General features: G+C 38.0%; 1 protein-coding gene across 1 annotated transcript in view; it reads right to left on the bottom strand.

The window, feature by feature from the left end:
- The window catches only part of LOC115217658 (coiled-coil domain-containing protein 85C-A-like), a 55,508-nt gene that overhangs the window by 12,424 nt on the left and 18,157 nt on the right, over window positions 1-24,927 (bottom strand). The window contains 6 exon segments of the mRNA XM_029787411.2: window positions 63-326; window positions 4,069-4,149; window positions 6,677-6,762; window positions 9,902-10,094; window positions 11,340-11,530; window positions 11,533-11,780. Coding sequence (XP_029643271.1) covers window positions 63-326; window positions 4,069-4,149; window positions 6,677-6,762; window positions 9,902-10,094; window positions 11,340-11,530; window positions 11,533-11,710 — 993 coding nt within the window. The 5' untranslated portion in view covers window positions 11,711-11,780.

Here is a 24,927-nt window from a genome sequence, read left to right as displayed (position 1 = left end):
ATAACTACCATCACCACGACCACCACCACTCTTGACTGATAAGGAGTATATTGTTGGATTACCTTCATAGCATGTGTAACAGCATCAGGTTGAGATGAAGAATTCGGTGGATGTGGACGAGGTGGCGCGTTCTGTTGTTTCTGTTCTGGTTGTTGTCGGAGATTTTGCTGATACTGTTGGGATTGTTGTTGCTGCTGATGGTATTTCTCTTGCTGTTGGTGGTAGTATTGTTGTTGTTGTTGTTGCTGTTGTTGAGGGTACTGCATAGTTCTGGGTGGGTTGGTAGTACTACCAATAGTGTTTGCAGGTTTGCTCCAGCTGGTCACCTGTATTGGGGGTTGAAAGAAAAGATAGTGGTAAAAAAAAGTAATATAACAGTAGTATTACGCATGTGGCTGTGTGGTAAGAGCTTACTTCCCAAACCGCATGGTTTTGAGTTCAGCCCCACTATGTAGAACTTAGGGCAAGTGCCTTCTATACAGCCTCAAGCAGTGGATTTGTCAGAAACACATATTTACTAGCGGTATCGTCCGGCGTTGCTCGGGTTTGTTTCGACCCTTTAGAATTAGAATTTTTGAAAAGTAAAAATTTTGCATTATGTAGCTTGTTATTCTCTTTAAGTGAACATTTTTCTGGTTGAAATACACAGAAAAATGACGACACAGCAGTAAAAAAATCGTAAAAAATAAGGATTTTCATAGAAAAAAAAAGCACCTTTTTGATGTAAATAAGTTTTGGTGTTAACATGGTCCGATTTGAATTTTTTCTTCTACGGAAGGAAGAGCAAGCTTTCTTCTATCATACTCTCAATTTTGGTCAACTTGCGCCTCAGGTTTCAGAGGAGATAGTGTTAGTTGAAGGCTGCCAAACCTGCCATACACAGACAACTTCAGCTTTTTATTTATATATATATATATATATATATATATATATATATATATATATATAATGTCAGTGGCATGTAAAGAACACTTTTTGAGCATTGGGCCTCATGGAGGCAAAGTGGCTGAGTACCTTTTGAGTATTGGGCCTCACAGAGGCAATGATTGAGACCTTTGGTATTATGTCATGCTTGAGAAGAAGACCCATCAAGCTGGACAAAGCTGCAGTTGTGTTATCATTAAGGGCATCCAGCTGTAGAAACTCTGCCAGATCAGATCAGATTGGAGTCTGGAGCAGCTATCTGGTTCGCCAGACCTCAGTCAAATCATCAAACCATGCTAGCATGGAAAGCAGATGTTAAACAATGATGATGATGATAGATGTGATAATTTTGATGAATATTTAGTAGTACAATAAAAATACAAGTCCCTTCACTCCAACAAAATAACCGACACTCCATTGGTTAAGATGACAAGTGCTCCAGTTGATCCGATCAATGGAAACAGACTTCTTGTGAAATTAAGCATGTAAGTGGCTGAATGCTCCACAGAACATGTGTACCCTTAACCCTTTCGTTACTATATTTCTGACCAAATTACACCCCTTATGTGTTTCAATTAATTTCTAACGTAATCATAAATTTAGTCTGGTTTCATTAAACAACTATAACTTTTTTATTTATCGATATATTAATCTGATTTTTGGAAGATAATTTAATGAAATATTCTCAACCAATTCTATACTATAATTTTTGTCACAAAGTGACTCTAATTGCAGGTAGATACAGGTAAATTCAACAAAATAAAATTATTAAAATTTTGTTCAAACATCGCTATAGAAAATGGGTTATTAGCTAATATTCAATTGGGTATACAACAAAATTTTACGATAGAATTTGTTATTCTGGGTAACTTTCTGATACCCATAATAATATTTATGGCAAAATAGTCTTAATTTCATTTAAGGTTGTGGGAAACCACAAACTATCGTTTTTTTCGCTTTGTTTACGTTTAGCGTAACGGTTCGTTTCCGCTGTAATGATTTCAAATAGGCTCATTCGAAAAAGTAAAAAGAAATAGTCTAAGGCTTTACTCTCCTGGGAAAGTCTGTGGCTTGGTCCAGTTTCTTCAGAAAAATCACCGAAAGAAACAGTTTTTAAATTTTCACTCCATTCAGGTGCCAATTCATTTTCTTTATCGCTGTCGGAGATCTCGGATTCAGTTTTCACTTTCGGAAAATGAAACATCAGATTCATTATCAAATACCACATGCTTTTTTTTTTCAGTCATAGAGTTAGATTTATGAAGGTCTTCAGTAGAAAATCCTTCGAATTCTGACTCGCTGCTTGATATAATGAAATTCGTATCCATTTTTTGTCAGAATTACAAATTTTGAAAACACAATAGGAACAAATTTCGGAAAAAATCTCCCAAAATTCACGGAATTAAAATTACACTTCGATTATTGTACAAAACTGTAGTTGAACTGTTTACGAAGTATAATACGTGTTTTCATGAATGTACTAAAGAGATTTGCTCTGATATTCTCATTTAAATATGAATAGGTAAATTCGGGTGGCTTTGGTCACATTAACCAAAATTTTTTTCGGGCGGCTTTGGGCGGTTTGGTAACGAAAGGGTTAATGTAGTTCTCAGGGAGATTCAACGTGACACAGAATGTGATAAGAATGTTAGCATGCTGGGTGAAATGCTTAGCGGTAAAAAGTCCTTTGTGGGCAACAAAGAAATAAGAATGGCCCTTTGAATGACAGGCACAACTCGTTTTTGTCAGCTGAGTGGATTCGAGTAACATGAAATGAAGTGCCTTGCTCATGGACACAATGTACCATTGGATATTGAACTCATGACCTTATGATTCTGAGCCAAATAGTCTAACCACTGTGCCACACGAACTCACTAGTTCAGTCAACTGAACAACAAGCTCACTGAATTAGCTTTCAAGTGGCTGAGTATTCCACAGACACTTGTACTCTTTATGAAATCTTTAATCAGAATCAGCAATGCACAGTATGTGCAAGGTCGAACCTTTGAAAGTTACAGATGCATTTCACATGACAGGCTTTCATACAGGTGCAATCTCCTCAATTTCACTCACAAGTCTCAAGTTGACTCCCCCAAGTCACCACACACTGGGTTTGATCCCAAGACTACAAGATTGTGAAGTGAACTCAACCATTTGGCATGCTGCATCTATGGTAGTAGACTCTCCTACTAAAAACAACAGAGGAGGGCACTGCAATCTCTTGCTGAACCAACTTGCACAATTGATTTGTATACAGCCGGTGACAAGTAAGCGAACCATCCGATCGTGGCACGTAAAAAGCACCATCTGTTCGTGGCTGTTGCCAGCCTCGCCTGGCCCCCGTGCCGGTGGCACATAAAAAGCGCCATCCGATCGTGGCCGTTGCCAGCCTTGCGTGGCACGTAAAAAGCACCATCCGTCCGTGGCCGTTTGCCAGCTCCGTCTGGCACCTGTGTGGGTGGCACGTAAAAAGCACCCACTACACTCACGGAGTGGTTGGCGTTAGGAAGGGCATCCAGCTGTAGAAACATTGCCAGATCAGACTGGGCCTGGTGCAGCCTTCTGGCTTCCCAGACCCCAGTTGCACCATCCAACCCATGCCAGCATGGACAGTGGACGCTAAACGATGATGATGATGACAGCAGCACTCTTTAACCCTTTCCTTACTGTATTTATTTTGAGATGCTCTATGTTTCTTTCAATTACTTTAAATATAACAAAGAATTTAGTAACTTAGTTATCATTATGTTAGGAACATAAATTGTAATTAAGGTTTGGTGGTAGATTTTAATTCAAAAAGGTTAAACCCTTTTCATTCATCACAAGATTTTTCGCGACCCCAGGTATTAAATATATTTGCAAAATAGCATAAACTGAAATTCAAGTGCTTGAATTTAATTTTCGCAAACCATAGTTTTCTGAAACGTATGTGCTTGTCTCCCATATTTTGCCTGCCTTCACTGTATTTTTAGTATTTCTAATCAAATTTTTATGCTCTACTTTAAATATTTACTACAGCATAACTGTACCAAATAGAGTTATGTACCTTGCTCAAGGAAGAGAAGACAAACCAGTAGTAACTGCTTATTGCTAAGTGTTGATCTGAAATTAGGGCTAACAAATTATGTTAAAAAGTTATCCTACCATCTGAGCCCGAACTGGTCCAGGTGGCCTGAAGGTGTTGGGATAATTACTGTTGGCATCATTTGTTTGTTGTTCAAGTTGCTGGAAATGAGATACAAAAACAAACATATTACATAATTTCACAAAAATCATTTAACATAATTCTGGACTCAAAAATAAAATTTTACATTATGAATTATGACTATCCTTATCATTTAATGCCTGCCTTTTATTCTGGCAGGGGTAGGATGATTCGACGGGTTGGCGAGCCACAGGACTGCACCGTACACCAATGTCTGCTTTAGCATATTTTCTAAGCAGGATGCTCTTCCAAATGCCACCGCACCTTTTGACTGATGGACAGCAGACCTCACTAGGATGACTGATCAGTCTCATGAGTTCCTTTACCTTTTGTTTTTCATCTTGCAGGGGGCCCAAATATCACTCTCTTACCAAGCAAACCTGGTGTCGTTTCCAGTTTAATCACTGACAACCCAACCATGTGTGACAGGGTTATTGGATTATGTGTTACCAATAGCAAGCGCACACACACCCTCATCATCATCGTTTAATGTCTGCTTTTCATGCTGGCATGGGTTGGACGGTTTGTCAGGAGCTGGCCAGGCAGAAGACTGCACCAGACTTTTGTATCTGTTTTGGCAGGATTTTTACAGCTGGATGCTTTTCCTAACACCAGCCACCCCGCAGAGGGAACAGTACTTTTTATATGGCACCAGCATTTGCAGGGTCACCAAGTGGCTTGCAAGACAAAGAACTTTTGAGAGGGGAGAGGGTCATTGGAGGAGGTGATCTTATATCAGATGATGAAAGGTTTAGAGTGTGACAGAGAGACAGAAACAGGAAAGGCTGCGAGCTGGCAGAAATGTTAGCACGCTGGGCGAAATGCTTAGCGGTATTTTGTCTGCCGTTACATTCTGAGTTAAAATTCCACCGAGGTCGACTTTGCCTTTCATCCTTTTGGGGTTGATAAATGAAGTACTAGTTACACACTGGGGTCAATCTAATCGACTTAATCCCTTTGTCTGTCCTTGTTTGATAAATTAAGTACCACTTACGCACTGGGGTCAATCTAATTGACTTAATCCCTTTGTCCTTGTTTGTCCCCTCTATGTTTAGCACCTTGTGGGCAATAAAGAAATAAGAGAGACAGAAACAGGTCTTTTGCTCTAGAGGAGGTGCATGGTTACCTGGCCAAAGAGAGAGAGATGTATACATTATCATATACACCAACACGTGTGTATGTCTACACTTCTTATTGACACCATTTGGGTAGCAGTAGTGTTTGTTTATGCCTTGCATAAATAAGTTTGGCAACTCATAAATTAGATGTGTGAAGACATGGAAAACAAGTCAACAAGGGCATTTAACCACAGGAAAGTGCCTTAACCCTTCTGTTACCATATTCATTTTGAGATGCTCTGTGTTTCTTTCAATTAATTTTTAAATATAGCAAAGAATTTAGTAAAATAACTTAGTTATCCTTAAGCTGGTGTTAGGAACATCAGTTGCGACTGAGGTTTGGTGGAAGATTTTAATTCAAAACTTATGAAAGCAAGACATTTGTACAACAGAGCCAGAGGAGGTTTCAGCCGGGTTGGTATCGAAAGAGTTAAGAAAGCTAGAGCAGTGTGTAATTGTGGCTTAGTGTGAATAGTTGAGCTGATGTCTACAGGAGGCAACAAGAAATGGCAGTGGTATATCTGAACTTACATCTTGAAATGAAGAAATAACAAAAGAAAGTATTACAATTGTGTCATGAAGATGTTCGAAGTGCTTTTCTTGTAATTGATTTATGGAAATGGTACCATTTTGATGGCATATAAGAGGCATTTTTTTTTTGTAAAGAAACAAGTTTAAGGAAATAAAAACCTTGGGCCTTATATGCAAAGTTGGGCTGCCCATAAGCACTAAATACTTTTCCTGAATATGCATTGCTGAAATTAGGATGTGTTTAATATACCCATGCATCTGTTATGCCATCAAGTATGGTCATTAAGTTAATTAAGAAAGAATATATAATTGATATATGCATCTGATTGGAGAAATAATGAATTTTGATGGTTAGGAATTAGATTCAACTGTTTTTTTTTTTTGTTGTTTTTTTGTTTTTTTTTGTAGTTGAAACTCCAATGCTTTTATGAACTGAAAAATATCTGAAAATGCAAATCAGATTTGAGTTGATAAAAAGAATTTAACTATTCTATATTTTTGAGATGAAGAATTATGTACATTATTTATAATTGATGGGTAGGTGTCTTCATCTTGTTTGTTGTTATCACGCTTTGGCGCTGAACCTCTGTGATAACAAGAAACAAGATGAGGACATCTATCCGTGCATTATAAATAATGTAAAAGAATCTTAATTTTAAAAAAATCAAAATAAAATCTGAATTTGTAATTTAGATTTCATCTTTAATTTAAAACTGTGATTGATTCTTAAAGTACTCATTATTACAAATGAACACAGGATGCCTAATCCACTCTGAACCACTGTTTAGGATTCTCGACGGAAAAAGCAGTCCAGATGTAGTATAACAAAATAACCAGGGAAAGTTTCAAAACAAAGCAAGGAAACAAACCGTCAAGATTCTCCAATGATAAAACTTACCAGAGACAAATTATTTCTTTCTTCTTTGAGTTTCCGAACAAGTTCCTCTAAATGTTTTATATAATTTAATGTCTGATCAGGAATGGCTGAAGAAATAAAAACAAAAGATTATTTCTAATGCAATATTTAAGTGAATATTTATGAAACATTATGTCTGTATTACATTGTTTTGAATAAATTTTTTTAAAAATCTCTTCGGAAATCAGCATGGCCACCGAAATAAGTAAAAGATAAAAAAGGAGAAAGAGACCATCTTTTTCTCTGTGTGAATTTCTGAGTTTTATAGTAAGCGTGAGCGAGAGTGCATTCACTCAGATATCTCTTAATATAATAATGAGAGTGTAGTGCTTTTATATATTTGTCCAGAATCAAGCCAGATGCGGAGGAGGAGAGAAAATAGTAATTCAGTGAAGGAATAGTAGTGAGAGTAATTGCTCTGACTGAGAGTGAGAGAAAGTAATGGCAATGAGAGAAAGGAAGGGGGTGATAAACGAATAAGGAAGGAAGGGGTGAAAAAAAAATCAGTGTGTGCATGTACAAGGGAAGTATGTGAATGTTTGTATTTTTTTTTTGTTTTATTTTATCTAGTTCCAGCTCACGAGCTGTGGCCATGCTGGGGCACCGCCATTTGGTGTTGCTACATGATTTTACTTCACGAATGCTTTTTAGCAATTGACGTTTGGTGCAGGAGAGAGTTTGATGCAGCTGCCTTCATCTGCACCTCCTGCTGCGAAGTTGGTTCATCTGGGACACATGACAGGAAGAGGTCCAGCTTTATTTTGAAGACACCTACATCCACCCCATGCAGGTCTCTCAGGTCCTTCAGGAGGATATTGAAGAGCTGTGGACCTCTGAAGCCCAGGCTATATGTGTGATTATTATGTACCTTATTTATATATAAAATACTACAATTTGCTGTTGTTATTGATGGCATGTGATCAGCTAGTATACATGATAAATACTCCTAGTAGAAAAACACTTAACTGTACTTGATCTTGTGCAGAGATTTTGGTGAACACAGCTTACCTTTTCTGAATGATGAAATGAAAATCTTTTTATATTTATTTAAATTTTCTTCCACTCTCATTTGTCGCAAATCATTTACAAGTGGCAACTTGAAAATATATTTGTATTTTATGTTTTCTAGAGAATAAAACAACCGGTTTCTATTTACTTTGCATTTTGTCTGTTTATCATGGCTTGAATCTATATTTGTTTTTCACAGGTATGCTGAATTATATAATCCTATTTATCTGTCTAGAAAAAGTTTTTAAAAAAGATAGGATGGTCACAGCTGGAATGCCTTTGAATGTAAGTTATTTCATCAAGACTAAGAAGGGAGGTGGGTCTACAAAACCATACAAAAAAAAAAAGAAAAATGCTCCTAGGTGCCTTGTAGTGGCATGTAGTAAGTAGCTTGCTTACCAACCACATGGTTCCGGGTTCAGTCTCACTGCGTGGCACCTTGGGCAAGTGTCTTCTACTATAGCCTCAGGCTGACCAAAGCCTTGAGTGAATTTGGTATACGGAAACTGAAAGAAGCCCGTCGTATATATATATATATATATATATATATATATGTGTGTGTGTGTGTGTATGTATGTATATGTTTCTATGTCTGTGTTTGTCCCCCCAACATTGCTTGACAACCGATGCTGGTGTGTTTACGTCCCCGTAACTTAGCGGTTCGGCAAAAGAGACTGATAGCATAAGTACTGGGCTTCCAAAGAATAAGTCCTGGGGTTGATTTGCTTGACTAAGGGCGCTACTCCAGCATGGCCACAGTCAAATGACTGGAACAAATAAAAGAGAGAGAGTAAAGAGAATCTATTAAAATATCTCTTTGTAACATAAACAGCTTTGTGTGACACTAAATCCTTACTTACGAATATGTGTCTGGGCATCCAGCTGCAGAAACCATGCCAAATCAGACTGGAGGCTGGTGCAGTCCCTCAGCTTACCAGCCCTGGTCAAACTATTCAAAAACCATGCCAAAATGTTCAATGGCATGCCGGCATGGGTTGGGTGGTTTGACAAGATCAGATAGGTCCAAAGACTGAACTGAGCTCCAATGCCTGCTTTGGTATGGTTTCTATGGCTGGGTGTCTAACATTAATAAAATCCAGCCTCCAGAATTCAAGGAGATGAGCAAGGTCAAGTATTTAGCTCTAGATCAACCCAGATTGAGTTGACCCATGATCAAAAGTTTCCAGCCATGACCACTCTATTTGTTGTTTCTACATCTATGATTACATTGTTCATATCATTGAATTTTTTATGATGACAGGGTGTAACTTGAGGAGGATTTGGTTGTTATTTCTAATAGGTGCAGGCATGGCTATGTGGGAAGAAACTTGCTTCCCAACCACATGGTTCTGGGTTCAGTCACACTGTTTGACACTTTGGGCAAGTGTCTTCCACAATAGCCTTGGGTCGGCCAAAGCTTTGTGAGTGGATTTGGTAGATGGAAACTGAAAGAAGCCTGTCATGTATATAAATGAGTGTCTCACCACTACTTGACAACTGGTGTTGGTGTGTTTTTTACATCCCTGTAGCTTAGGGGTTCAGCAAAAGAGACTGATAGGATAAGTACCTGGCTTGAAAAAAAAATTCTGGGGTCAATTTGCTGGACTAAGATTCTTCAAGGCAGTGCCCCAGCATGGCCACATTCTAATGACTGAAACAAGTAAAAGATAGAAGACTAGGAAACATGATTCTGGGTTCAGTCCCACTGCATGGCACCTTGGGCAAGTGTCTTCTACTATAGCCTAGGGCCGACCAAAGCCTTGTGAGTGGATTTGGTAGACGGAAACTGAAAGAAGCCCGTCGTATATATGTATGTATAATATATATAAGTATATAATATATATATATGTGTGTGTATGTGTCCTCCTCCCAACATCGCTTGACAACCGATGCTGGTGTGTTTACGTCCCCGTAACTTAGCGGTTCGGCAAAAGACACAGATAGAATAAGTACTAGGCTTACAAAGAGTAAGTCCTGGGGTTGATTTGCTCGACTAAAGGTGGGGTGCTCCAGCATGGCCACAGTCAAATGACTGAAACAAGTAAAAGACCAGGAAACTGCAAAGATGCTCCTTTGCTTGCTTGAAAATACCAAAGTTACGTAATATTGCTTTTACATAAAGAAATATGATGTTTTGGACAAAGATTTTCATTCACGAATTTTATATATTTCTATAAAATTCCATTGATGTAAACTTACAGTTTTGTCCTGACTGGTCACCGGATGGAGTCTGAGTTTGGTTGACTTCTTCAATTTTCTCATTGCCTCCTGTTGTCCCATTACTGCTGCCATCTCCGTCATCTCTGTCGTTGTCAAACAAATGTTCTCGGCCCATGTAAAGACACAATTCTTGCATTTCCAAGTTATCTTTAATCAGTTCTTCTTGTTTCACCTTGAAAGATAACACAAATAATAAAAAAAGAACAGAAATCAAAATTATAAAAAAAAAAGAAGAAAAATCGAGGACTGAATACTCAAGCTTTACATTTGAGACTTAAAAAATAGAAGAAATGGGATTTGATTTAGTTACATCATTTACATTCGACGAATATTTGTCCTCATCTTGTTTGTTGTTAACACAACGTTTTGGTTGATACACCCTCCAGCCTTCATCAGCCACATGATTCCGGGTTCAGTCCCACTGCATGGCACCTTGGGCAAGTGTCTTCTACTATAGCCCTGGGCTGACCAAAGCCTTGTGAGTGGATTTGGTAGACGGAAACTGAAAGAAGCCTGTCATTTATATATGTGTGTATGTTTGTGTCTGTGTTTGTCCCCCCAACATCGCTTGACAACTGATGCTGGTGTGTCTACGTCCCTGTAACTTAGCAGTTCGGCAAAAGAGACCGATAGATTAAGTACTAGGCTTACAAAGAATAAGTCCTGGGGTTGATTTGCTCGACTAAAGGCGGTGCTCCAGCACGGCCACAGTCAAATGACAAACAAGTAAAAGAGAAAGAAAAAGATTACATTATATAGGCGCAGGAGTGGCTGTGTGGTAAGTAGCTTGCTAACCAACAACATGGTTCCGGGTTCAGTCCCACTGCGTGGCATCTTGGGCAAGTGTCTTCTACTATAGCCCCGGGCCGACCAATGCCTTGTGAGTGGATTTGATAGACGGAAACTGAAAGAAGCCTGTCATATATATGTATGTATATATATGTATGTGTTTGTGTTTGTCCCCCTAGCATTGCTTGACGACCGATGCTGGTGTGTTTATGTCCCCGTTACTTAGCGGTTCGGCAAAAGAGACCGATAGAATAAGTACTGGGCTTACAAAAGAATAAGTCCCTGTGTTGAGATGCTCGATTAAAGGCGGTGCTCCAGCATGGCTGCAGTCAAATGACTGAAACAAGTAAAAGAGTATATAAGCACCTGTGTCGGCATCATGTAAAAAGCATTTGTGCCAGCACCATGCAAGGGCATCCAGTAGCAGAAACCATGCCGAAACAGTTGACTGGGGCCTGGTGGAGTCATTCAGCTTACCAGCTGCCCATCAAACCATCCAACTCATGCCAGTATGGAAAACACATTAAATGATGACAACGATGATGTTGATGAATACTTTCTTTCCAAAGATCAACTTATTAGAAATGACCTAGGGTTAAACACAAGGAAATTCAAGGCTCAAACCTACCTCGAGTTCTCGTAATTTTTCATGGTAGTTCGTCACCTCCGTCTGCATCACACTGGCCGTATACCGACCAAACTTCTGCCAGTCTTTAGCCAACTTCTTGCCACTTTGGCGCTCATCGTCCAAGAAGCAGCACAGGTCTCGCAGCTCTTGATTGTCATCCTGCAGTTTTTGGTTGACATTCCTCAGACCTGGATCTCCATCAAGTGCACCTGTAGTCGTCGGTTGATGTCCTTTACCATGGTATCATGGTTGAACATCAAGTTTTTGTTCTCTGATTGCAGCTGCTGTACCATGTGTAATACTTCTTCATGGCTCTTGTGACGAGGATCTCCTTCGGCAATCCTACTTTTCGGTATTAGGTTTGAGGTCATCGTTGGTGGGTCAAATTCATTTCATTGGTCAGTATGGAACAGCTAGACATAGCCATATATATATATATTCCTAAATAAAGAGATATTAGAAACAGATGAAAACAAGAATTAATCAAAGATTTAATTGTTAATTTTTATGTTGTCATTTAAAAGAATTTTAAAAAGGCAGCAAGTTGGTAGAATTATTTAAATGTCAGTCCAAATGACTTCTGTTTTTATATTCTGAAGTTAAATTTGCCTTTTTATCTTTTAGGATTAATAAAATAAAGTAATAGTTAAGCACTGGAGTCAATGTGAAAAACTTCTCTCCTTAAAATTGCTGGCCTTGTACCAAAATTATAAAGGATAGGTGCAGGAGTGGCTGTGTGGTAAGTAGCTTGCTTACCAACCACATGGTTCCGGGTTCAGTCCCACTGCATGGCACCTTGAGCAAGTGTCTTCTACTATAGCCTCGGACCGACCAAAGCCTTGTGAGTGAATTTGGTAAACAGAAACTGAAAGAAGCCTGCCGTGTGTGTGTGTCCCAACATCGCTTGACAACCAATGGTGGTGTGTTTATGTCCCCGTAATTTAGCAGTTCGGCAAAAGAGGCCGATAGAATAAGTACTAGGCTTACAGAGAATAAGTCCTGGGATCGATTTGCTTGACTAAAGGCGGTGCTCCAGCATGGCCACAGTCAAAATGACAAACAAGTAAAAGAGATTGTAAGGATAACAGCAGAACATTTATTGATTGGATAATTTAATGCTAATAGTAATAAAGACCCAAATTAATTTCACTTTAATATCCTTCAGTATCATCTCAAAAATGTCAACAGCAAAACTGCTTTAGGTGATTCCTTAATTCAATTGACCATTCCTACTTTTTATTTTTACCCCCACAACTTTCCTTTCACTTAACTTTTCTCAAATTTATATTCTTTTGTTCCAAAATATAAAACATTTTCTTTCTTATAGAATTCTCTGAATTAACCACCTAAATACCCTTAAAATAAAGCTTTTCATTCTACTTTATAAAACCTTACAGAAGTAAACTATTACTACTGGTTAAATAAACCATGAGGTTTATGTCCCAGTCAAAGCTAATTCTATAATGAATGAAGAAGACCCCTTTGGTCATGAATGACTACTGGATGCACCTTGAAAGTTCCCCTCTGAGGCACAAGTCCAGGCAAGGCTGTTTATGGATGACCAGCATCCCCTTTCATGCCACTGATGTTATCCGAGGGAAAGGCAAAGACCAACACAGCTTGGTATCAGTGATGTCGCAACTCATTTCTATAACTGAGTGAACTGGAGCAACGTGAAATAAAGTGTCTTGCTCGAGAACATGACACAGCCCAGTCTGGGAATCAAACTTGCCACCTCATGATTGTGAGCCCGACACTTAACCTATTTCTTTACCTACAGGGGGCTAAACACAGAGGGGACAAACAAGGACAGACAAATGGATTAAGTCGATTACAACAACCCTAGTGTGTAACTGGTACTTATTTAATCGACCCCGAAAGGATGAAAGGTAAAGTCGACCTCGGTGGAATTTGAACTCAGAACATAAAGGCAGATGAAATGCTGCTAAGCATTTCGCCCGGCGTGCTAACGATTCTGCCAGCTCGCCATTGAGTCATGTGCTTTCATAGTTCTATAATAAATTCACATAGTTCTATAATAAATTCACATAATTAACATGATGGTTTAGGGGTCAATGCGGCTCACATTTAGGGAACACAGGAGAAATGTTTGACAAATAACAACAAAGATAAATGAGCACTCAGAGAGCACAAACCTCCGCCAAGGATACACCAACATCCTCAACGATTAGCCAGAGATGATTTTTATAATGAGAATATCTGAAATTAACTCGACTGCTCTCACAAACAAGAATGCTAAAAATTAACCCGACCGCTGTCAAAAATTAAGTGAAAAAAAAAACAGGAAAAATAATCCAGAATCCTTGTCCAGTACCAGATCGATCCCAAAATCTAATCAGTTTGTGCCAGTCATGAGGCCAAACATCCCTGAAAGTTTCATCTGAATCCATCCAGCAGTTCTTGAGATATCTTGTCCACAGTCAAACAAACAAACATGACTGAAAACAATACCTCTGCCTCTGCTAAGGTGGAGGTAATAAAGGAATTATTAGTCTTGTAAAATCAGAAAATGACAGATTAAGTAGAAGTGTCAACATACTTTCATTAAAAGAGAGAGGAAAAATCATTAGCTTAATTCTAGTGAAAAGAACAGGGAAGACAATACAGGCTAATGACTTATTTCTTCTTTCCATTGGTGTACTTTTAATTAAAAATTCTTGATTCACAATACTAAGTATATGAACATTGATTGACTTGAGCATTTTTAAGTTAAATTCCTGCTTCAAGTAATTGTAGCCTCGGGGTTGCCAATTTAGCTAATTTCCAGTAGGGTCAAGTGTACCTTTCATTCTAAAGGCACAGTTTAAAAAGGAACCATGACAGGGTGGTAGATTGCTTGGAAGAACACCAAACTGAATGCCTAGCAGTATTTACTTGTTTTTATATTTTTTCAGTCATTTGACTGCAGCCATGCTGGGGCATTGCTTTGGTTGAATGGATCAACCCCAGGACTTATTTTCTTTTTAAAACCTGGTACTGATTATATTGGTCTCTTTTGATGAACCATTAAGTTATGGAGACATAAAGCAACATTGGTGGTCAAGTGGGGGTGAGGGATAAACACATATATGGTCTGATCAATAAGTATCCGGACCGTTGTCATAGTAACGAAGCTAAAGCACGCAAAGTGATGCCGCTTAGCACAGATTGACCTTGAACTCTGCTGTGCATGTGCAGTAAATTTCAATGTTGTAGCTCACTTCTGCTGTTTACAGCAGTGCTTGGAAGGAAGGTGTGTAGCGTGTGATTGTTGCATTGACCAAGACAGAGGAAGTTGAGCAGAGAATCTGCATCAAATTTTGCCAAAAGCTTGGCAATACCTGCTCAGAGGCCTAAGCAAAGTTTTCATCATTCTCGACACAATCAAGATTTTGTGCAACTGAAGTTTGAGTGTCTTTTTGGTCAGCTGAAAAGTTTTGGCAGACATGCATCTTATACCCAAATCTTCAGTGATAATGGACTAAACTGAACTGTAACTAATCTGCACAAATCTCTGATAACTCATGGATGGTAATTCGACGATTTTCTCTCACAGCTGCATGCACATCTGCGATGTTTTTCTCAGTTCTGCTGGTTGCAGGTCTCCCAGAACGTTTGTCAATATCGACATTTTTCAGCCATCTTAGAAAAGTCTGAACCACTCGTACACTTGTCTGTGGCTCATATACTCCTCTCCATACACTTTCTGCAACTTTGCGTAGGCCTCTGAGCAGGTATTGTCATAACTTTCTCTGTCATGGTCAATGCAATTATCACACACTACACACCTTCCTTCCAAGCACTGCTGTAAACAGCAGAAGTGAGCTAAAACGTTAAAACTTTGAACTCTGCTGTGCATGCACAATATGTCAAACTTTGCCAAGCAACTTCACTCTGCATGCTTTAGCGTCATTACTATGGCAACATTCCAGATACTTCTTGATCAGACCATGTACATACATAGACGAGGCTTCTTACAGTTTTAGTCAACCAAATCCACTCACAATGCTTTGGTCAGCTTAGGGCTATAGCGAGAAACACCCAAGGTACCATGCAGTGGGACTGAACCTGTAACCACATCACCACACCTATACCTGAACCTGGAACAGCATCACACATACGCCTTGTTCTAATCCTTTGCATTCTGGGTTCAAATCCTGCCATAGCCAACTTATTTCTTTATTGCCCACAAGGGGCTAAACAGAGGGGACAGACAAACGGATTAAGTCGATTACATCGACCCCAGTGCGTAACTGGTACTTAATTTATTGACCCCGAAAGGATGAAAGGCAAAGTCGACCCTGGCGGAATTTGAACTCAGAATGTAGGGGCAGACGAAATACCTATTTCTTTACTACCCACAAGGGGCTAAACACAGATGGGACAAACAGATTAAGTCAATTATATCGACCCCAGTGCGTAACTGGTACTTATTTAATCGACCCCGAAAGGATGAAAGGCAAAGTCGACATCGGCGGAATTTGAACTCACAACGTAATGACAGATGCTAACGTTTCTGCCAGCTCACCTACTTGGTTGGACTTAATCTCCTCTTGTTTCATCTTCCACACCTCACATATCTTTTGTTGTTCATTTATGGAGTAAACGAATTTTGAGAAGGTGAGCGGTTAAGAAGTTTGCTTCCCAACCACATGGTTCTTGTTTAAAATAATTTACTATAACTGGTTTAGTTGCTGCTGAAAGAAATACTAGTTTGGCTCACTGCAAATTTTGCAAGTGTGATTAATAAAGATGAAGTCTGTGATTCAATTATAACACATATGAAATCAGAAAACTTATTAGTGCCTGTCCTATCAAAGCAGGATTAGTTTCAATATGTTAAGCCTAAATTCAACGAAATTGCTAGGCTCATAGAAAGCCTTGTTAGGTTTAAGAGCTGTTATTGTGGGAAAATGAAATAGTGATCGCTTAGGTAAATGAAAAATATAATAAAGATAGTAAAATGAATGCTGTGAAAATGCTTGGGGTAGTAGTAACATATTTTAGTAAAACACGGAAGTACCGAAGTCGCTTGCGCGTGTGCGTAAACCGGGACCAATCTACGATACTAGTACCGAAGTTATTTTTACATAACTTAGTTTGGTGAAATTAGATAAATGTGTGATTGTTTTCATGATATTGTGAAAACCTTAAAATCAAAATTTTTTTTGTTTTGCAAATATAGCTAACATAACCAACCATTTTATATTATGTTCATGGCTAGCATTAAAAAGTGACTACAAAATTAAGACCCTTTTTCTTTTGAGACAATTTCATAGAATATTCATGAAGGTACTATGCAGTGGGACTGAACCTGTAACTACATCACCACACCTACGCCTTGTTCAAATCCTACCATAGCTTACTTGGTTGGACTTAATCTCCTCTTGTTTCATCTTTCACACCTCACATATCTTTTGCTGTTCATTTATGGAGTAAACGAATTTTGAGCTGGGTCTGGTGCAGCCTTCGGGCTTCCCAGACCCCAGTTGAACCGTCCAACCCATGCTAGCATGGAAAGCGGACGTTAAACGATGATGATGATGATGATGATGATGAGCAGTTAAGAAGTTTGCTTTTGACACAAGCTTGGCAGACATGCGTCTCATACACAAATTGTCAGTGATAACGGACTGAACTGAACCGTAACTCAAAGATAATCCAATAAACTGCACTTCTGTTTATGTTTTATATAACAAAACATTAAACATCTGAATGTTTTCAAAAATTTAAAACGTCATTATTACTCGTTGCGGGAATCAAATTTTTATTTCCGTAATTGTGAAATGATGACAAAATATGCACAGGCGCTTCCCTATTTCAGCAGTGCATAGTCAAAAGGAAAAGATTTCGGTGCATTAAATCTTATGGAAGGGACAACTTCGCATATAGGTCCCAGAGTGATTTTTCGAAATATTGTTTTGTAAACAGAGCGTCCTTATGTCCTACCAAATACGGTAAACAAACTTAAAAGGACAATTGCTTCATATTAGAAAAATACGGAAATTTATCTCATTTCAAGTTGGCAATATTTTTTTGTCTAGCATTAGTTTTATTAAAATCTGCTATAAAAATGTTATTATTAGATTTTCAACTTCTGAAAATAGGCATTCTTTCATTAGAAGCAGTAAACTTGTCAACGAAAGATTGCCTGAAAATATAATGGATCTTTTCGGTTTGAACGGCAGTTTTTAACATAATTTCCACGTAACTAAACACTTTTAAACTTCGTATACTGGTAGAATGTGTTTATAAAACATCTTTTTCTCTTGGCTTTATTGAAAAAATTCTATGGTTTGTAAGATATTTGTTGTTGTTTTTTCTTCAATTTCTGCAATTTCAACCAATCAATGACGTCTATTGAGGTGAAAACATTCTGTGCCATATGAATATGTCCCTCGTTTAAGAAACAGATTGGGTTTATTTACATTTCTGAAGAAAAAAAAGATGCCCTTCCCCTCACCCCTAACCCTAAAACAGATTGAAATGCAATAGATCGATACTAGGGTCATAATCATGGGTGACAATTTCACATGACACCGCTAGAAAAAACTGCTGTTCAAACCGAAAAGATCTGACAACTTTGCTTATAGGTCCCAGGGCGATTTTTCGAGATATTGTTTTGTAAACAGTGTGTCCTTATTTATGTCCTACCAAATACGGTAAACTAACTTAAAAGGACAATTGCTTCATATTAGAAAAATACCAAATTTATCTCATTTCAAGTTGGCAGTATTTTTTTTGTCTAGCATTAGTTTTATTAAAATCTGCTATAAAAATGTTATTATTAGATTTTCAACTTCTGAAAATAGGCATTCTTTCATTAGAAGCAGTAAACTTGTCAACGAAAGATTGCCTGAAAATATAATGAAAATTAATTACGGAAAAAGCTTATGAAAAGTGTTTTCTTTTTTCTTACATTATTTCGTTGCATAAAGCTCTCTCTATTGTATATCGGAGGTGTACAGTCTTTGGTTTATAGTTTTGTATTGTTCTAGTGTATTTATCGATACATAGTTTGGCGCGAAAGTAGACCGTTAAACGACAGGTGTGATCTACAGATCAATATTAATTTGATTGTTATGCAAATTATACACTAACTGAACATTTTCGAAAACTTAAACAACGTTACTCTATCATGGAGTAGGAAAACAATCTTTTCTTTTATTTTCATAAATGTGAAATAACTGACTTTAACTGATAATTGTGATTTTGCGCCTCAAATTAGCTCTCTCTTTAATTTAAAATAGCATTGTTAAAATTTGTTGTAAGAATATATATGTATTTCTTTACTACCCACAAGGGGCTAAACAGAGAGAGGACAAACAACGACAGACAAACGGATTAAGTCGATTATATCGACCCAGTGCGTAACTGGTACTTAATTTATCGACCCCGAAAGGATGAAAGGCAAAGTCGACCTCGGCGGAATTTGAACTCAGAACGTAAAGGCAGACGAAATACGCCTACGGTTTTCGCCCGGCGTGCTAACGATTCTGCCAGCTTATCAGGTTTTCGTTCAATGTAAAACTCACATGGTAGAAAAGGTTTATTAAATATTTTTTCAATGTTTGCTTTTTTCCTCCTATATGTATTGTGTTACTTCGTTACACGGCTTAATTCAGCCGAGCATAAGCGTGTATGTACCACACATACATATAGTGTTTTGGTTTTGTGTTGTTCCAGTGTATTGAGAGATCAACGACACGCGAAGCCAACTAGACTTGTTTTTTTTTCTTTCAGATATTTTAACTGAATGCAATGGTTAATTGCATGACGTGCAGTATTTGCATTCCAGACACGGAGTACTCTCTTCATTGTTAAAAAGACAAGAAAAGTTTTAACTGGAACGTCTTTGATAACAAATAAACCGGTACTACTTAAGAAGAGTGGTCCCGGTTCGCGTACTGGCGCATCCGCGCTAGCTAGTCGTGACTAGTCGATCCTTATTTTGTGTTTTTGTATTTTATTTACTTTACTCTTTTATTTGTTTCTGTCATTTGACTGCGGCCATGCTGGAGCACCGCCTTCTAGTCGAGTAAATCGACCCCAAGACTTATTCTTTGTAAGCCTAGTACTTATTCTATCGGTGTCTTTTGCTGAACCGCTAAGTTACGGGGACGTAAACACACCAGCATCGGTTGTCTAGCAATGGTGGGGGGACAAACACAGACACACAAACATATACACACATATATACGACGGGCTTCTTCCAGTTTCCGTCTACCAAATCCACTCACAAGGCTTTGGTCGGCCCGAGGCTATAGTAGAAGACACTTGCCCAAGGTGTCACGGCAGTGGGACTGAACCCGGAACCATGTGGTTGGTTAACAAGCTACTTACCACACAGCCACTCCTACGCCTAAAAAATTATTTACTTTGTGTTTTATTTACTTTGTTTTAAAAAAAATTATTTACTTTGTATAAAAAAATTATTTATTTTGTGTTTTATCTACTTTGCTAGGTAGTCGTTGTAGAATCGACTAGTCACGACTAGCTAGCGCGGATGCGCGAGTACGCACACCGGAACCGCTCTGGGACGATCTGCATCGAAACGAGGTGTTTACCGAAAGAGTGAAGAATGAAGACAATACAATGTGCCTGGACTGCAAACACTGCACCACATACAATTAGCCACAGTTGCATGTCAAATAAGACGTAGTTGTCGGGCGAAGGCGTGTGCATTCTGCAAGCATGAATCATTGGGTCACACCTGTCGTTTAACGCTCAATCTCTCAACCATAGATCTATTAAAATACACCAAGGCAATATAAAACGAAACTGACGCACTAGGGCAATAATAAAACGAAACTCAACACACTGTACGTACTCGAGGTACATAGAAACCAATGTTCAACTGTACAGGTTGAAATAGCGTAATATTTTCTTTAAAACTACTAAAATAAAATGTTTTTTGCACTTTCATTACATGGTGGAAAACTTGAGTTATGAGGGGGGGGGGATTGTACCTTTTAACGAAATTAATATTTAAAATTTAAAATTACAACGAAAAAATGTTTAAATTTAGTTATGGATTAGGTGCAGGTGTGGCTGTGTGGTAAGCAGCTTGCTTAACCACATGGTTCCTGTGAGTGAATTTGGTAGACGGAAACTGAAAGAAGCCCGTTGTATATATATATCACGTTATCAGATGTTGTTACACACATCGAACGACGCCACCCCGCTGGCTAAGCGAGCAGGCCAACAGAAGAAAGAGTGGTGTGAAAGAGTACAGCAATAAACACTCACAACGCCCGGTCTGGGATCGAAACCGCGATCCTGCGACCGCGAGTCCGCTGCCCTAACCACTGGGCCTCCACACACACACATTATATATATATATAATATATATATATATATATATATATAATATATATATATATAATTTTAATTGGTTTGCTTTTCGCAGGAAGGAAAGTTTCTTGTCGAAGATACGTCTCGCTTTTATCCTTCGAAACGTAGATGAAACCTTAGCGACTGAAGAAGGGTTTTTTTCGTTGTGTTAATTGTCCTGTACTCCATTTTTTGTTGTTTTTAAAAAAAATGTCCTGTTCCTTTGGTTTGTGTCTATGTTTTCGTTTCTCTTTCTGTTCGACGTCCCTTTGGTGTCCTGTACTCATATATGCGTGTATATGTACATGTAGAGGTAGGTACGTACATATATGTTTATATATATGCATATATTTTATTTCATTTATTAATATATATATATATATGTGTGTGTGTGTCTGTGTGTTTGCGTGTCTGTGTTTGTTCTCCCAACATAGCTGGTGTGTTTACGTCCCCGTAACTTAGAGGTTCGGCAAAAGCGACCGATGGAATAAGTACTAGGCTTACAAAGAATAAGTCCTGGGGTCGATTTGCTCGACTAAAGGCGGTGCTCCAGCATGGCCGCAGTCAAATGACTGAAACAAGTAAAGGAGTAATTATAGAAATAAAAGTTTTCTACCACCCCACCCTGCTTGGTCATAGAATGTTATCAAAAATATTCAGTTATTTCATAACTTAACAAAATCGACAAATAATTGTGTGTGTATATCGTAGTGTTGAGGCTGGTTTATTGGATTATCTTTGGATTTCGAGAAAAATTCGACGTAAAAGAAAAACTTATTTTAAATGGCTAGTTGCAAATGTCCGGCGATGTTGTTCGCTGTAATTATTGTAAAACTTAAATGAATTTAATATTGGATATTTGCATTAAAATTATAAAGCGAAAATACTTCAAATGAAATTTCTTTCATAAAGATAATTTCCCCGCCAGTCCTATGATAATTTGATCACGTTTTCAAGCAATTAAATATGAAAGTAAAACATGTAGCCAAACAACAGCAGTAATTGTATTCACCTCAATAGACGTCATTGATTTGTTGAAATTGCCGAAATACGAGAAATTTAACAACAAATAGCTTACAAACTACAGAATTTTCTCAAGAACGCCAAGAGTAAAAAATGTTTTATGTGACACATTCTACCAGTATACGAAGTTTAAAAGTGATTAATTACAAAAAATTATTTTTTAAAATCTGCCGGTCAAAGTGAAAAGATCCAAATTATAATTAACTTGTTCCCCTGTATTTTCTTTTACCCAAAGCCAGCACCCACTCGTATATGTACATAATGCTGATATAATTACATATGTAATAATTCAATTATATATTATGCACTTTATTGTGCTTTGTTATGCGCGCAACCACCACCAGGTACGTGGGGGAAAAAACCGGTTGGGGAATGGTAGTTTAACCCAAATCAACTTTAACAGAGGAAACCTTTGATCAAATACATTCCAACCAAAATTATAATGTTCCATTATTGACAATCTGCTTCTAGTACAGTGGTTTCGTCACTGCTATACTTAGTGTTTTACTGGTCGTGATATATAGAGGATATATATATATCACACACGAGCAACCGTGAATCCAGACACGTTTTTTCTCTCATGTCTTTCTGTAGAAAAGCTTAGGCCCGAAACGTCAAAGACACTTCCATTTTTCCGAAGCGTCAAATGAATACAGGTACCTTGTTTATTCCCTCAACTGTTTTTTTGTACAAATCTGAACTATATATATATATTAGTTAATCCAAACAAGAAAGCACAAAAAACACAACAACACGAGGACGTGGAACAAATATAGTATTATTGGACGCTCAGGAAAGAAGGAGGGTTTAACGTTTCGAGCGGAGCTCTTCGTCGGAAACATAGGAGAAAGGAAGACATACAGGGAGAGAATTCACAAAAGAAAAAAGACGAAGACATGTGGTGTAGAAAACAAACAGATGTATTAAACGCTCGGGGATTGAAAAAGTCTTTTACGTTTCGAGCCTACGCTCTTCTACAGAAAGAAACAAGGAGAGAGAAGAAAATGTGTGTAGTGGCTACCGATCTATAATGGCGAATGCCGGACAGAAGGGCCACACAGGAGGGCTAGTGTGTGCATTCATGTGGCACCTCTTACGTTAACTAAATATCTCTCTTACGCTTCCCATATTTTTTACCATGTAAAGCATCAATGGAGAAAATCAACCAATTGATCAACATTTACATCGACTATCATTAATATCGTCCTTAGTTTAAGATAATGGGAATGGGTTTGAAGGAGATTAGGTTGCTATTTCTAGCAAAGTAAATACAAGAGGTGTCAATTTGATAAACATCGCCCTAACGACAGGAGCCAATGTACCAGAGTAACCTGACACAAGACAAATAAATACCTGTTGTCTTTCCGCCGCTCTACTAACATCCAGCTGACCCTAATCTGAAGTTAAAAGCCATGTCTTAAGTTTGGAAATCCTTCAAGAGAAAATAATCTTAAAACAGGATGTGGTTACTGTCGTTGTTGATATTGCGAGCGTGTACCATTGGGCGTACGTACGTTGTGTGTATGTGTGTGTACGTACGTTGTGTGTATGTGTGTGTAAGTACGTACTATTGATGTACGGATGTGTGTATGTGTATACTATTGACGTACGTATAAGTGTGTGTATACTACTGTCGTACGTATACGTGTGTGTGTGTGTGTATATACTACTGTCGTACGTATACGTGTGTGTGTATACTACTGTCGTACATATACGTGTGTGTGTGTATACTATTGTTGTACGTATACGTGTGTGTGTATACTATTGTTGTATGTATACGTGTGTGTATGTATACTATAGACGTACGTATATGTGTGTACTATTGATGTACGTATACGTGTGTATGTGTGTACTACTGTTGTACGTATACGTGTGTATGTGTGTACTACTGTTGTACGTATACGTGTGTGTATACTATTGATGTACGTACATGTGTGTACGTGTACTATTGACGTACGTATAAGTGTGTGTATATACTACTGTTGTACGTATATGTGTGTGTGATAGAGAGACAAAAAATTGGAGAGGGAATGAATTAGAAGTATTCTTTTCTTTTCTACTCTAGGCAAAAGGCCCGAAATTTTGGGGGATGGAGGTCAGTCGATTATATCGACCCCCGTACACAACTGCTACTTAATTCATCGACCCCGAAAGAATGAAAGGCAAAGTCGACCTCGGCGGAATTTGATCTCAGAACGAGGTCGACTTTAGAATTAGAAGTATTGCATCCTTATGTGTAAGGTTAAATGTTAATTTGCAAGAAGAGAGAGAGGTTAAACTCGTGCAATTACTACAAACAGCTTATGAATGAATATATGTGTGTATACATGTATATATGCACATATACATACACTTTCATTCATTCATCTATATATATATATATACATATACATGCACTTTCATTCATCTATATATATATATACATATACATGCACTTTCATTCATCTATATATATATATACACATATGCATGCACTTTCATTCATCTATATATATATATATACACATATATATGCACTTTCATTCATCTATATATATATATATATACACATATATATGCACTTTCATTCATCTATATATATACACACACACATTCATTCATCTATATATATAAACATGTTATACACGCCAACATGTTCAGTTCTTAAGAAATAAAGAAAGCACAAATGTATACAACACAAACAATTTCCTGTTTGTTAGTCAAAAAGCAAAGTAGTAGTTGTAAAAGTGAAAACATTGGAGCTTGTATAAAAATGTAAGTAGGTGAGGTTTGAACATATTTAATAAAAGACACAAATAATTTCGTTCATCCACACATATACAAATGTTGGTCATTTGTTACTAAACAGGTTCAGAAATGCATATATATATATATATATGAATCAATACGTAGGCACAAAGAAAATAATGTGTATTTATCAATCAGACAAACTGGTATGATTGTTAGAGTCAATTGATTTCTCAGTCAGATATAGTTAGTTAGTTAGTTAATTTGGCTCAAAAGCAAATAGCAAGGCCATGTAGGGGGACATGGAGTTAAGTACAGGGTGGTGTTCATGTAAAGAGTTCAGGCCACTTGAGGTCCAGGGAGGCTTTGAACAAAGCGGTCGTCGGCATCTTCACCATCTCGTCTGGCAGCTTGTTCCACGGATCCGCAAACCGGACGGAGAAAGCTCCTCTCCTTCGATTGAGATGAAATCGTCGCAGGTAGAGCTTTTCGGAATGACCCCGCA

Source organism: Octopus sinensis, linkage group LG1 (assembly GCF_006345805.1).
Source record: "Octopus sinensis linkage group LG1, ASM634580v1, whole genome shotgun sequence".
Classification (NCBI taxonomy): Eukaryota; Metazoa; Mollusca; class Cephalopoda; order Octopoda; family Octopodidae; genus Octopus; species Octopus sinensis.
Note: the sequence above shows the minus strand (reverse complement) of the source record. Positions and strands in the feature narration are given on the sequence as shown.